The 15694-nt window shown below is 37.8% G+C and overlaps 1 protein-coding gene across 19 annotated transcripts in view; it reads right to left on the bottom strand.

The window, feature by feature from the left end:
* FASTKD1 (FAST kinase domains 1) overlaps window positions 1-15301 on the bottom strand; it is a 34377-nt gene extending 19076 nt beyond the window's left edge. For 6 of the 19 annotated variants that reach the window (XR_013953957.1, XR_013953958.1, XR_013953959.1 and 3 more), the window contains exons 1-13: window positions 13402-14913; window positions 12006-12510; window positions 11578-11646; window positions 10511-10636; window positions 8979-9377; window positions 7752-7862; window positions 6453-6584; window positions 4939-5425; window positions 3277-3391; window positions 2481-2609; window positions 1597-1728; window positions 450-563; window positions 15-156 (exon numbers count right to left, since the gene is read on the bottom strand). Coding sequence is in view for 13 of the 19 variants with exons in the window: in XM_080600957.1 (XP_080457083.1) it covers window positions 15-156; window positions 450-563; window positions 1597-1728; window positions 2481-2609; window positions 3277-3391; window positions 4939-5425; window positions 6453-6584; window positions 7752-7862; window positions 8979-9377; window positions 10511-10636; window positions 11578-11646; window positions 12006-12340 (2291 nt within the window). In the remaining 6 variants the exon portion in view is untranslated. Of the gene's footprint in view, window positions 1-14; window positions 157-449; window positions 564-1596; window positions 1729-2480; window positions 2610-3276; window positions 3392-4938; window positions 5426-6452; window positions 6585-7751; window positions 7863-8978; window positions 9378-10510; window positions 10637-10968; window positions 11095-11577; window positions 11647-12005; window positions 12511-12724; window positions 12819-13401; window positions 14915-15011 lie in introns of those variants that run through there. The other 13 variants (XM_080600957.1, XM_080600945.1, XM_080600954.1 and 10 more) reach the window with 13 other exon arrangements.
* Window positions 15302-15694: the final 393 nt, after the last annotated feature.

Below are 15694 nucleotides of genomic sequence, written 5' to 3'. Positions count from 1 at the left end.
TTCCAGGTACTAACCTCTGAGCCCCTGGTGGCAGAGCCTTTCTCCCTTCAACCTTGATGTCACGTCTCCAGTGTATTCCCTCCAAAGCACTCAGAAGCATATTCTGAGGCATATAGGAAAGAGGCTTTTTATTTTTATCCAGAATGCACTCAAAATCTGTGGGAAAACACAACTCTGTTTACAGACTGAAAAAGGAAACATAATTTGATCAGTATAGTGTTTACATTCAGAAAAAATAAGTGACAATCATAATTAGCAGTATCCAACATTTGTATCTGTATTCCATAACATTTTTAGAAAGTGTGTTTTGTACAAACTGCCAAAACAGCAGTTTCTTCTTTGCTGTATCTTGTGGCCTTAGAATCCACAGCCCCAGGGGCTTCCTAACTTTGGTGATAATAGTGGTATCAGCAGTCTCCATAGCAATCCTTAAAGGAGTAAATTCTCACCTATTTCATAGTAGTATGGTGTGAGAACAGACACTCTTGTATAATGGCTTCCTCCTAAGATCTCTGCCAGCATTTTGTGAACGTGCTGTCGCAGTGGATTTATTCGGCTCCTACCTGTAACGACAAAATAAAGAATTCACACATCAAGATGCACAGCAACCAACATTTTCAAACAGCACTTTGTGACACTGCATTTTTGACAGCCAGCCCACTGAATTTAAGGAGCTTTTCCGCTGTTCCCTGGTGTTATTCCATCATAGCTCAGAGATCATATCATCACATTTTGGGTGGAAAGTGACAGGTGCCTACTAATGTACTAGGTGCACAAATTGCAAATCCAGACTTTCCATCCTGAGTTTTCCCACTCACATTCGACATACACTTTGGCTTCTGGTTTGAACTGTTTTCAGGTTTCACTTTTATTTGTTTTTAATCTTGCTTAGACCGTTAAATAATTGTTTACTTATTTTGCATCTCTTATGGAGATACCCCACTATTCATCACTGCTCTACCTATTTCAGATTAATACCTTGCTCCATTAAATATCTTCAGTCTCATAGGTAATGCAGATGAGTTTGCAAAGTAGATCTCTCCTTAAGAATTAATGGAGGAGATACTGGGTTTGCATTGGCTAGACTTTCCAAAATGGTCACTGTTCTCAAAGATCTCAGCTCCTACATCTATGAAGCTGAAGACTTAACTACTCCATCTCTCAGCCTTGATGGACCTTGATTCTTCTGAGGAAGATGACAGCAGTGAGTTTAAAAGGAGGTAGCAAAAATGCTCACCATAAGAGATCTAAGTCAAATGTTCATCCTCCTAAATGAAGTAGGGATCAGTGATCCATTCTGAAAACACAGCATCTCCTCTAGTAGACAATTCTGATGATCCTGTTCCTGCTTCATCCTCTATGTCATATATACCATCTCTGTGTATATAAATTGTACCTTAGGTATAAATATCCCCTATTAAGTACATTAATACGCTTATACTTTTCAAGAATACACCCTCGGTGGATAATCGGGGTGTGCCTTTCTGAGCTTCTATTGTGTGCTATAGTCAGCAGGAAAGTTTTAGAACAAGTGCCTAGCAGACTGTTGAAAACAGATTATTACAAGGGCAGTTTTTCCCCTCCTAAATTACTTACCTGTATAAAAGCTATGGTGGCAATAGTGCTCATGAAACCAAGGGATGTGAAACTCTGGGCATTCCAGACAGACTGCTCTGTTCAGTTTCATAAGGCGTGAGCGGACCCTCTGCTTTAAGGTATCAGACAGGACTAAATTAAACAAAGTAAAAAAAAGCTGTGAACTGAAGTGTGAAAAACCCATTACATTTTAGTAGCTGGCTACCTCTGAATTATTTACTAAAGATACAGGTATCTGTGCACTATACTATTTATAAAATTCATGCTGCAAAATTTTAAAAAGCTTCTCAAAAATCCTTTAAAGAAAAACGAAAAATAATTTTTGCTCGATGTTAACAACAATAGCATGACAGAAAGTAGCAATCTAAACTCTCTCATCATTTAACTTTTAGCTAGGTGGTGGATGGCAAAATGTCAGTAGTGCATCCATAGCAAACAAGGACAGGAAACAGTCAAACAAACACTCAGTCCCTTACTTAGGGAGAAGAGACCAATGCGACTCATTTCTTACAGGTAAGTATTCCACACTATTTCTTGACCTTTGGACTATGGCTCTTTCTTGGAATAATACTACAGTCAGGCAATTTTATTCCCAATAAAATTGAATATACTGATTGCAATAAGTTGACAAAAAAAACCGGTTTGAATGAACCCTCATCTGGCAGCAGCATCTGTAATATATATCAGTATTTTAAAACAAAGCACAGATTTTTGTTCATTCCTTCCCTTCTAGCCTTCAAATACTGACTAGATTACATAGAGGGTTTTTTCCAGAACACCAAATGATTTAAAGAATAAGTCTACTTCTGAAGTCATACATATGTCCACAATTTCATTTTATGTCAAACACTACATAACCAAATTCATCAGAGCTAGATATTTACCTTCAAGTTGAGCATCCAATTTGCTTAGGAAAGAAACATTAAATATTGTCTTTATCAGAGCTGGAGGAAAATAACCAGCCACTGCCAAAACATGACCAAGCAGCACCAAGTGGTGAGTTTCAAAACAACCTTTAAAAGCCAAACGGAAATCCGTGTTAACACAACATGACATAGAAAGGACTTGCAATGTTCTCCTGCACCTCAACTCATCCAAGTTTGTCTTAACATACGGAATGAACACACATCCAGATGAAGGGGTACCTCTGCTAACTGCACCAAAGTCTAAAGTAACATTTAACAGTTCTTTGCAGGACAAAACAACTCCATCTTAAAAAGGCAACTCCACAACATTTTAGTAGCTAACAATTTTTTGCACTTCCATTAGGCTGTGTCATCAAACAAAAAAGAAAAAATTGAGTGGCCATACATTTTCCCCTACAACTTAGTCACTTCTTTGTGATTAACTATCAACATGTCCTGTCCTCAACTAATGTTTCCTTGAGGAGTGCCAAAACAATTAATTCCAATAGCTGCATAGTACATTAATCAGACTTTCCATTTGTTTTATACTATGCTCAAGATACTTCGCTATTCCCTTATTAACAGCAATTTTTAAAGGGTGAAATGAAGCTAGAAAACCCAATAAAACATACATTCAATCTTGCAGAAAATTAGTAGTAACATACAGACACATTTTTTCCCCTGGCTTAAAAAAATGCCACCTTAATCCCATTCTTGTCCGGTAAAAATAGAATGTCTATGTGTTACTCAACGTATGTTTTACTAATGCACTTACTCAAGTTAGAAGTAAGATGTTGGATACAACTGTCAAAGAACTCTTCATTGCCAGGTGGATCATAGTTCAGAATAGAGAAAAGGCAGAGAATAGAATACATTTCAAAGGGGTGGATCTGGGGAAGAGAGAAAAAAGACATTCCAAATTAAACCAGTGTAAAATATTCTAATATTGCTTTATAATAAAAAAGGTTTTGTAATTCGTTCAGAACTGGGAGACTAAGACTTTTGGTTTTTTGGTCCTTAGCTTTTACTGGAGAAAAACGAATAAAATAATAAAATGTGCAAGTCATTAAAATTGCAGCTATGGCTAAAAATCAAAATCTATTTTACATAGATAATCCAAGTGTTACTGTATGCTTAGACTTTAAGCTCTTAAAAAGGTTTCCCATCCAACGCTCTTAAAGAAACTATGCTGTCACAAGAAAAAATTGAAAATTTTCAAAAAATTGAAAGAAGACAGCAGGAAAACATAGTAATTTTGACCAAAAAGACAGGGCATTGAGGAGATCCACACAAGAATAGGTAATGAAAAAACGTACACAACATGATGTGGCTATACTGTAACAAGATAAAAGAAATATTTAATTATAACATAAACCTGAATGCAAAATGAGCTATAATGTAAACATTTAATTATAATGTAAACCTGAATGCAAAGATGAGCTCTAAAGAGAGTTACACTGAAGAAAACTCTTAAACTGTGGTTTGTTCTCTGAAACACATCAATTCAATGCTCAGGAGAAATCTCTAGCACTGTGCTATTCTAGTCCCTCACCTCCATCCTTCAAGAAGGATGTAGAACTAGAAAAGGTACTGGGAGTGTACGTTTCCAAGTACAGCCACACTACATTCTTTATAACACATAGCTGTGGAGAAGCTGAACACTTCTCTTAACATAATGTACTGAAACTTTCAGACTTCATGTTTAAGGAATGGAAGGAAATGCTTTTAAACAATCATGATTAACTTATAAAAAAAATCACTATCAGTGTGTCATTTTGTAAAGGTTTAAGAAATAAGTAGATTCAAATCCAGAAAAAAAAAGTGTAGGACAGATCCAGTAACAGCTATTAAAGAGGATTATCCATAGGTCATCTTTAGCCTACAAAATCTCAGCATTGGTGGAAGGCTGTTCCAGGGGGAGGATCTCAAAACCTTTATTCATCCTTGCTACCAAACTGTTCTCACATTTGTCAAAGCCTGGATTCTAAGCTAGAATGACCTCTGGCCCAACACAAAAATACTGTTATAAAGCTGTGAGTACCATGGAAAATAAGAGACAGCTACAGCAATCTAAGTATCTACTTAGAAAACAGTAGCCAAGTCCAAACCTGTATTTAAAATTTGTATTAACAGAATGAAATTACAAACTGCTTCATATAAAACTCCTCCAAGTGAGCTAAAAAGATGACTTGCGTACACTACCTAAGAACATTCCTTTTATTTTTATTTTTATGTTTACTCAAAATCCTCACTCACTTGAAATGGCAGATTCAAGAGGAAAACAAAACAAAACAAAAACACTTCAAGTAAAACCTGAAAACTTCAGGTAAAACCAGTCAATGGATTTTTTGGGCTTTAATCCTGTTCCATTTGCTACTAACCTGTCCTTTTCTTATTGAGTAACTTACACAGTAGATGGAAAGAAAAACGGTAATACCTTGTCTGTATTTTCAACAGTCACAGATGCTATTCTGTCAAGTAATGAAGGACAGCGGTGGTTTGTTTTTATGAGAAAAAAAGATAACTGTAATACATTTTTCCATGTTATTTGGTCTATCAAGCGCTGACATGTGGCCACAGTTTCCTCCCTGATGACCTCCTGAAACCACTCTCCATTCACATGTGTGAGTTCTTCCAACAGAAGATTTACATTCCCAGCTTTGTGAAGCCTCTGAAATCCACAGTCATTTATTTTCTGCAGAAGCTTTACACATAGCTCTGAAGTGTTTTGCCAGTGCAACTGGTCATAGTGATTCCATTTGACAAGTGCTGTAGCAATATAATTCAAATGATAGAGACTGCACTGAGGTAGAATTGCTGTTGCCTTGTTTACAATGATTTCTTCTACTTGAGACGAAGGAAGCAAGGCCAGAACACGAATTATTGCAGCAGTATCAGCAGATATGACACTAGATTTTAAAAAGCTGGAAGAGATGCAAAAGAAAAACAGACCATCAGTACTGACATGGGAAAATGTTAAAATATATTAATAAATTACATGCATTAAAATTCTATTTGAAAAGTCAAGAGCAGCACATTGTTTCAAGCATAAAAGTACAAAATGAATGACATTGTAAAAGTTCACATAGAGAGTGACTACCGGCTTTATTCATTCCAAGATTAACTTCTTCCTTCCAATTTATTCAAAATTGAAAAAAGGAAGGTGACAGGGGCATCTTAGCCACTGAGGCTTCAAGTGTTACTGAGAGCACAGAAGTCCTTAATAAGGATAGAAGATCTGCCCTTGTTAACCGAGTCTGTGGGTTTCTAGGGCCTGGGTAATTTCTGTGACTGCCAAATGAACTTCTTAGCAGGCGTCCTGAGGAGCACCAAGTTCTGAAATCCCTAAGGAACAAAGGTATCATCCACAAAAAAACACATTCAGCCAGGGCGCTTCATTCCTAGAGGGTGAGAAGTGAAAGCAATGGTGGCAGATCTCTTTTCCCACAATTCCAGAATTTCCCATTCTATGTGGCAACTTCATAACCACGAGAACTAGGATGTTCTTCAATCAACAGAAGACTATTCTGCTTCATACTTTCACTTGTTCCCACCAGGACACCCTTACTATATACTTTTCATTACTTGTTCCTTCAAGTATCAAAGAATAGCATAAAAAAGCATAAAAGTAAGGCATAGCCGTCCTGTCAAGTACCAGTAAAAATTTCCTGTTCAAAGTCCTTACTTTGCAGTGGCCAATGGAGGGGGAAGAAAATCTATTTTAAAAAGATATCAAATTTATTAGCAGATACTGCTAGGTCTACAGTCGAGACAATATCCATTTCTTGTCCTTCCATGTACGTGTTCACAGAATCAAATTGTTTTAAGTTTGTTACTTCTTCATATTTCATGAAAACAATTTAACATTTTAGCTTGTTATTTAAAATATTTAGACAACTGTGTAATACTTCAATTAAATAGGCCATTACTTTCTCAGGAATACACACTTACCCAAATAGCAACATTTTTAGTTTGGCAAACAGCTCCGGATCGTGGCAACGCAACAACATCAAATACTGTGTTAACTTTATCAACTGTAATACATGATAGCTATCCAAGTGTTTGTGCAGAACAGAAACCATTCTGAATACAAACAGAAAAAGATGACATGGTATTATATTAATGCAAAAGATACTGCAAGACACAACATCCCATATGAAAAAGGGGTGTCCCACGTTGCACAGTACCTAAGTGGAGGGTTGTATACACCTGCACTCCTCTCCACCTCAGTTTTGATGGTGCTCCACTTAGATGCAACAGTCTCTCTCCAGCTGAGGGCTTTAGTTATGTAATCTACTATCACAGCAAAACAGCTTCTCCACTCTAATTACTTCTGATACAGAATTTACAGTCAGTTAAATTTAGATCATTGGAATGAGCGAACCAAGAATGGGAAAAAACAGAACACCACTGCCAGGTTCAGCACAACTATACTCATTTAAACTATAACTGTAGTGTTGCTACATCTATGTTGGTCTAAAACTGCCAGAGAGGTCTAGATTTGTATAGCGTGGTAATGACTTCTATTAAGACCTTTTTTAGCCAGTGAGATTCAAGGAGAAAAAGCATGAAGTCACCTGGTCTTCCCACCAATACCACACTGTTACACTTACCTATTTTCTTACAAGGATCTACTTGGTTCATACAACTATGTTCAATCTGGACTGCTCATAACCTGCATTTAACTCTGTTCCATATCACATATCTGATGATAGTCTCATGTGCCTAAAACCTCAATTGCTTACCCCCCTCACTGTATTAAAGATAGTACCTCTCCTATAAACCATGTTCAATTTACAATTGCAGAAAATCTAGCCTTGGTTCTTAACAATACAACTTAGTTCAAATTAGGGCACAATAACTTTTGAAGAAAAAATTCACATCAATAACGTGTCCCTAAGATAGGACACATTCTCTGCAACTTAATATATTCTCATTTCTCTCATAAATTTACAGTAATTGTTAGAGAATAAGTTTATTCAGAAAAGATCACATAATAGTAAAGAAGCTAGAAGTTTTATTATATTAACTTGATAGGATTCAAATGCTCTTCTGCAAAATTCCTGAACTGTCTCAATTACTTCTGGGTGAAGGTGTGATATTCTGAAGTCTGTAATAGCTAATTATATACAGTGTATGCATTTGTAAGCGACACACTCTCCACTCCCAATGGGATATTACACAGTTTTTCATACTACAAGGAAATAATTTGTCTATAGAAGAAAACTACTTAATAGTATAAAAAATTACTTTTTGAGTAGATGAGAATTCCTACATCTCATTTTCTGCATGGTCTTTAGTATCGCCAAGACCTGATGACTGCTAAATTCTTCTGCCATGTGCGCTGCAGTTACTAGCAACCTAAAGAGGAAAAGAAAATATTTATTTTCCAAAGCAAAACTGTTGAAAAGATGGAGCAAAGATTGTAGCAATGTTCTTTGTCTGGGGGGAAAAAGAACCAACAGACTACTTTAGGAAATACAGGAAAACCAAGGGCCTTTGTTTTGTGAAACCTTCTGAACAGTATGGCGAAGATCTCTATGGCACAGATTGAGATGCAAACGTACTACATTAGGACAGTGAGTCCAACACTTCCAAAAGTAGTACAAACATAAGGAAGATACTCTAAGGCACTAAACAATTCACCATCAATCTGCAAGCTACAGATAACAGAATCAAACATGAGTTGTTCTGAGGCAAATAAGGCTACTAACTTTCTGCCTCATTTTGACCTTCAACAAGAAGTACAAAAAGATCTAGGAAAAGGTTTTGGCCACCTGTGGCAAAACCAATACAGGCTTTCATAACTGATTGTACAGTATATCCAGAGCTCTGAATAGAAGTAAATGCTGATGAAGAAAAGCCTGATAATATGACTAATTAATATAGCAAATACTGCCTAAAACTGAAGACTGAGAGATGTATGACTAACACCATCCTCAAAGAGGATTTTGTGGTGCAAGACAAACAGGCAGAGCAAGATCTGCCACACAATACTATTGCTAAACTAATGCTGGAGGGTTCCCTGCTGCCATCCTTTCATATAGAATAGGATGTACAGCAAACTGAGAAAAGACAAGACTCGGACTGTTTCAGCTATTGCAAATTTTAAAAGGAAAAAGCAACACATGCTACTGTATGTATTTCTCAGGGGAAAGGCAGTAAGTTTGTTACCATCATCCCCTGTGAAAGGAAATAATACAGCTTAAGAGACAGAGCTGCAAGATGGCGTTGAATAACAGTATTCCCACTCCCCATTGTTTATTAGATCCAGCTTTTGATGCAACTATGTTAAGACAAACTCCTGTGACAGTGTTTCCAGAATGAAATAATTCACTGCTATAAAGTTACAACTAGAAAACCTAATGCTCAGCTCATAAATAGACTCAGAAATTCCTTGAGACACTAAAGCATTTTCAATTTGTGTGGAAGATTACGTGTAAGTCGTAAATAAGACAAAATTGTTAATAAACTTACCTTTCTCTCACCTTGGATCCGGCCATAGGCCCAAGAATAAAAAATAATTTTGCAAAGGTTTCAGGATCATGATAATCATCTATTGATTCAGACAGCAGCTGTTTAGCAACCAAGCGGAATTCAGCACTGTCAAAACCCAGCTGCTCATACAGTCCAAAAATAATACTAATATTGTGTAAATCAAGCTGGGAGGCACTTTTAAGGAAAATCTTATTACATTTTTCTAGCAATGGATAGTACGTCAGTTTAACATTTTGAAGAAACTGCGTTACTCTTTTGGCATAATTGAAGTAGACTTCATCCTCTTCTCCTAAGAGGTGTTCAGCCTTCTGTAGTAATCGATCTCGAAAACTCTGTGAGATAACATCAGATATGCTGATCATCAAAACTGACAAAATCCTAAAAAGATTCAAAAGATTTTACGCTTACAGATTGAACATGGTAAGTAACACATTTCAGACTTCTTAAATAAACTAGTCAAAGAAAGGAATGTTAGTTAGTATGTTGCTGACTTCTGTGTCATGAAGAATTTTCAATCTAATGTGCAAAAAATAGCTGAGCAAAAATCACTTGTCTAAATAATTTCAAAATTCTGCTTTCAGTGAATTACTGAGATGTTGTTTATGATAAAAGTGTTTGCCTAATGCAAACCCCTGACTTGCCCAATTCAAATATGCAAAAAGATCTTTGATGTTCAATGAAAACTAAAGAAACCCAGTCAATCCTCAAGAGACAGACTGGGGAAACTAGTTACTACCACTCCTACAGAAAAAAATCCCTTCCTAAGGGGATAACTAAAAACAAAGGAGAATCAACCCTTTAAAGAAATGCAGTCTCATTTAGTTAGTTTCATAAACTGGCTTCCCATATCTGTAAAAAAAAAAAAAAAAAATATTTGGGACTGGTGGTGGTGCTGTACAAAGCAGAAAAAAAAGAGCAGCCTAGAGCAGCCTTTACTAAAATGGCCCAGACAGAACAGAGGCAAGAAAAAGAAGCTCAGACTCTTTTGACTAGGGAGACAGGTTTTAAGTAATTTTAATATTAAGGTAATCCAATAAATACCTTAGTGAGAGAATTGATTCATTCAACTTGTCAAAAAACAGTCCAAAAAAAATGACACTGCTTTAAGATTCCATATTACTACTCACAATAATAAACTACACTAATGTCATCAGAGAGAAACTATTCATCTCAAGGTAGACAGACAACTTCTAGTGAATCACTAGCCTCTAAATTCTCAGAAAACTCCATGTAAAATTTAGAATCTGGTTAAAGAAATACCTGCTGTTTTTCCACTGTAAGTGGAACGTTAGTTTTAATTATGCACTTAGATTGGTTATAGAGAAACTCTTCACAAAGTAATTGGGAAAATGGAGTCACCTGAGCAAACCTGTCCATGAAAAGCCCAAACTGGAAAAAGACAACAACAACAACACCTTCAGTTAAGAAAAATGGAAAGTGTTTAACAAAGAAGCCCCAGCAGTTGTGACATATTGCTTCTCATGCTACTCAATTTCACTCTTGACACTTACCTTATGTCCTCTATAGAATCCAGTTTCATGTCCACAATATGAGCTATTTTGCCAATTAGGGGACTAAACTGTCTGCGCTGCTTGTATAAACACAGTGCAAATTTCGATAGAGCTGGTAAACTAAGTCTGTTAAGACATCAAAGAAAGAAAGAAGAGTATTTACCTTTTATTTCTAGTGAATAACAAGGCAAAAATCTAATTCAACAACTGTATAAAAGGTTACACTCAAATTACAAAACACGGAAACAATATTTACACATTTCCTATTTGGTCACCTACAGTTATACCTTGAACTTAGTCAAAATACCTCAGTACTTCATATGAAAACATATTGTGCATACACAGCTCTCCAAAAAATGGAAGTTCTTCAGTTTAATCAGATCAGCGTAAGAGATCTATAAAGATTGTATTCTGAAGCAATTAATTGTGAAATAGCTAAAATGGATGTACATTATTACCTGAATGTCATTTTGTGTTCATGCTACACTGAATTTATTTACTTGTCAAGATGCCCCAGGTGTTAAGCTGGGAAAGGCAATTTTGTGATATTGGTGCCCAAACTGACGCTAGCTCCTGCCATTAACCTGAGATTAAAAAATTAAAGTTACAATATCAAAAGAAAAAAAATCACAATGGGAAAATGCTGGTGTTTTAAAATAATAATAAAAAAATATTACTAGTATTAAGATGAGCTCGTTAGCTGGTTTCAAACTACCATTTCAAAGTTGGACAGAAAGCACGAAGTTAACATTGTAAACAATAAAACTTTCAATTTGTTTCAGACACATAAATCACAGACAATATATTTCAAAATCTGTGTTAGTCATCCATTGTTACAGTATCTGAATCTCTTCAGCATCCAAGTACCAAACTCCATCAATACTCAAAGCCTCAACATTATATAAAAATAACTTCCAAAACCTTCAAAAGGCAACTGACACTTAAAATACTTGCATAATGTTTGGAACATCTTGTAAATGCTCTTTGAGAACTCTGAATAGCATTGTGTGAGGCAAACCATGCCTGCACCTTACACCCTTCACAAAGCACAGAATTACAGTACTTGCCTTTCTAATCTTTTCCATGCTTCTGTAACAAGCACTTCTGCTAGAGAATCATGGTCTTCAACATTGAGCCTTCAGAACAAAGACAACCGTTTGAAAGTTTGCTTCAGATATTGAAAGGAAATCACGCAAGAGACATATCTTCACATTATGTATCATGTCTTATGCTTCTATCACTCCCTCCAAATGTATCTAAAAACACATTATAAACATTTGTGCTATACTCATAACCTCATTTACTGGGAGCGCAAAACATATCAATCCTGCTTGGAGCTGGCAAACTGAGGCACAGAAAGTTGTCACACAGTCACAGTACTCAGACAAAACAGCGTCCCAATTTCCTCATAGTCGGAATTTGGACTCACAGCGACACTCTTTTTATTACCATATACAGAATGTATAGACGTGGAATTCAACATAACGCTGCCTACCTCTGAATACTGTACAGGGTGTCCACTATCACCTCATCTTCCATGTGTTGTACCTTGTTTTCTGCTAAAATGCAAAGAGCAAGAAACTGGGAGTGATTTCTTACATAGTCACTAGTCCTTAACAGAAGAGGCCTCTTCTTTTGCAATTGCCACAGCACATTCAGCGCAATTCCCACATGTTTTTCAGAAAGCCTGGCCTTGTTCCTTCCAACAAGACTGAACACTTCATCTTCATGGGTGCAGTTATTTATCTGGCTCAAAAGCAGATCACTACTCAGAGTTCGAGCTTGGTAACGTCTTAGTGGAAACAAGCAAACCTTCCTCAAACAAAGCATTTTGCTAAGTCCACCAGCTATCTTTAAAGTGTCCAAAAAGATCCTTCTTTCATTTTTCACAGTAAAACATGTTGTTGCAAAGAACAAACTTGGGCATTTGGAAAACAGACGATTATTTTCTTTTCATCCAGTAGGGCCACTGTATTAAGAATAATTCAATTCTGAGGTACCTGGAGTAAGATAGAATTAAAGCAGTTACGTACAGTCATAACTACTAACTAAAAATCAACGTCTCTGCCTTTTAATGTTCTGAGTTAACATAAGCTTAAGAAAAACATACATCCTGAATTATTCTCAGAGAATCTTCTAACAACGCACACCAAAACACTCAAAAGCACTAAGAAAACCTGTCTGCATGGTAAGTTTTCAGATTTAGAAACCTACCTCTAAAATGCACATGCTGTCATGCTAATACTGAGAAGGCAAAGATGGGCTCTATAACGTGCCAGCAGCATGTTCCCAAGCTGGGGTCTGGGAACTGAAAGGAAACACAACTGTTGGCAGTAAAAGGAAGTGAGCCAGCAAGAGCTCCTGAGCTGCCACCACTGGATGACTCCAGACTTACACCTCTGCCCAGCCCACAGTAATAGCAACTGTTCCCTGCCTATGAGTCTCTCCCAGAGTTTTCTTTTCACTCTGCTCTCTCTAGTCCATGTCTTGTAAACATTGAAGACTTTGGTATTGGACTTCTAGTCACAAAGGTTCACCACATTTGTAATACAGAATAATGATCGGTCCTATCAGCTAAAATCACCCACTGTACAAAATAAAAACAAGCTAATTCCCCAAATGACAGTTGAAACTTCAGTTTTATCTAAAGAAATTTGGCTAATACTAATTTGTTTTCTTAATATATCCCCCAATTTATATACAGTGCCAACAATTACATATTCTACAAGCTACAGATTTAGTTCTGAGCTGCAGAACATAGATCACAAGTGATAGATATTGTGGTACACCAAAAAGACCCATTAAATTCCCTTAACTCAAGAGATCATGGAAGAGTCTAGAAGTCTTGCTTTAGGGGATATAACCAATAACAACAAAAGTTATCAACATACCTTATTCCCATCAACAAACATGAACGGTCTTCAGCTGGAGGCATGATTCCATCAGTCTAACATTACCAAGACCAGAGCAGCAAGAGGTATTAGGTCTCTATTGAGAAAGAAAAAAACCTTCCCATATGAGATTTTAAAATGTGGATTCAATAAGCTAAAATACAGATCAAAGGTTGGTCAAGCCACTGTTAAATCACAATCCAGCAATCTTTAACAAAGTCACAAGTACTAAATTTACCACTTTTACAAGATCATTCAGCATTTTTTTTCTCCCACATATTTTCCAAACTTTTTTAAAAATACTTCCTCTGTTCCCTTTTGCTGTGTAGATGCATATATATGAAGAAAATCATACAAAGCGACCATAGCCAAAAGCAGAAATCGCTGACTGTTCCACCAACAGCTTTTAAGTAGAAGCTGCCACCAGAATTACTAAACTACACATAAACTACCTAATTTACAAGGAGGAAAAAATAATGCTTTTCCTTTCTAATTATGTGATAGCAAAATACAGCTTGAAAACTAAGACAGCATCAGAGGAATCCCTTCAAAAGAATGATGATATATTTAATCTTGTTTTTAAGAATTCATACACTGTATTACAAAACATTATTTTTTATTAGTATATTTTTGCCATGCTTACTGTTCCTCTATTTTCATAGGTCCATGTGGTTGCAAAAAAATTACATTGTCAATTGACCTTTACTCTCCACCACACTGGCAAGCTACTCAGCTAGAAGAGAGGATGAAGTAAATAAAATAGCTAAAGAGAAGATAAAAACTTCACACACAGAATTTCCCCATATGCCCAGGTAACGCATCCATTACCCCTCTTGTGCTGCAATGGACCTTGTGCTAGTAACTGGGAATTGGGATCTCTCTAGAAAACATCCTGCAGGAAGTTTTCAAGCATTTGCCTTTCTGGAGGGTATTTAGCAGATGCAAGGGATTTATCACAAGCTTTTACGTGATTTAAGTTGTCATCATTTTTAATATCTTATAGAAAGAAACCCAAGAGGAAACACTGTATGTTCTGAAACTTCGGAATACATGGATTAAGAGTAGGAAACAAATACCTACCTAAGTAACTATCCTCTTCTATCTACCACACAAATACAAACTTAAAGCACAATAAATTATTTTAAAACGTTTAATAACAGCTGAAACTTAGTAAGTATTTTCAAGACTGCATTATAAACTACGGTAAGGCAGGAAACCCTCCACACGGGAGAACACGCGTACACCCTCGGCGCGCCGAGGACGAAAGGCGTTGAATATTAAGGTAATTAAGCATTAAGAGAACCGCTTATGCGACACAGGACGTTTTTCACCCGCCTCTGAGAGCTACCTCCCCTCCTGCGAGCCGTGCCCCGGCCACGCGTGCAGCTGGCAGAGCTCCCGACGCGGCCTTCCTCCCCTTCCTAGGCCGCCTCCCCTTCCTAGGCCGCCTCCCACTTCCCCGCCGAGCGATGGTGACTCGGAAGCGCTTTAGTGGCGGCGGGAACGGCACGTCGCTCCCCGGCGGCCTGGGCCCTGCCGAGCCCCCGCCCGCGCCCGGCCCGGCCCGGCCCGGCCCGGCGCCGCCTGCCCTCACCGCTGCCTGCCCTCACCGCTGCCGCAGGGGGCCCCGGCCCGGCCCCGCAGCCCCTACCGGGCCCGGCCGCCGGCGCCCCCCGGTTGGCGGAGGGGTGGCGGCCGCCCGGGGGGCGCAGCCTCGGCCGCGGGGTGCGAGGCGCGTCCTTGGTACTGGCTTAAAGATTAAATAAGGAAACCGAGGAGTCATTGTTGTCTGCGACTTTTAAGGCATCCCTACGCCCGCAGAGCAGAATCTGACAAGTCCTTAACTCGCGTTTTCACAAGACTTCTGTCATTCAAGCCACAGAAGGAGGCTGCTCGCTTAAAACAAGCACATCACCTGGCCTCGGTGCTCCACGCGTCTCTGCGCTGCCTTGGTGTGTGCCCCAAGACAGCATCTCCCATGAGCTGTCAGATGTATGGAAGAAAGGGAAAAATTAGACCTTCCAAAGGAAATAAAAGAATATTTTTAAAGTTCCAAGGCCATATTGTTATCTGTAAGTTTGTGCCTGGTGTGCCCCGACAATATCAGTTATTAAGGTCCCATTAACAAAACCAACTTTTATATAACGTATTTGGAGGGGAGAAACACCATCTCTGTCCAGAAAAATCACATTGGGACTGAAGTTCAACAAGAGTGAAGTTCACGTGTTTGGCTTCAGTGTACTGGAATTAACCTTACCTTATTTGTACATTATATTTTTTTATGCTTTGCCAA

The sequence above is a fragment of the Anser brachyrhynchus genome, assembly GCF_964034855.1.
Source record: "Anser brachyrhynchus genome assembly, chromosome: 7".
Classification (NCBI taxonomy): Eukaryota; Metazoa; Chordata; class Aves; order Anseriformes; family Anatidae; genus Anser; species Anser brachyrhynchus.
Note: the sequence above shows the minus strand (reverse complement) of the source record. Positions and strands in the feature narration are given on the sequence as shown.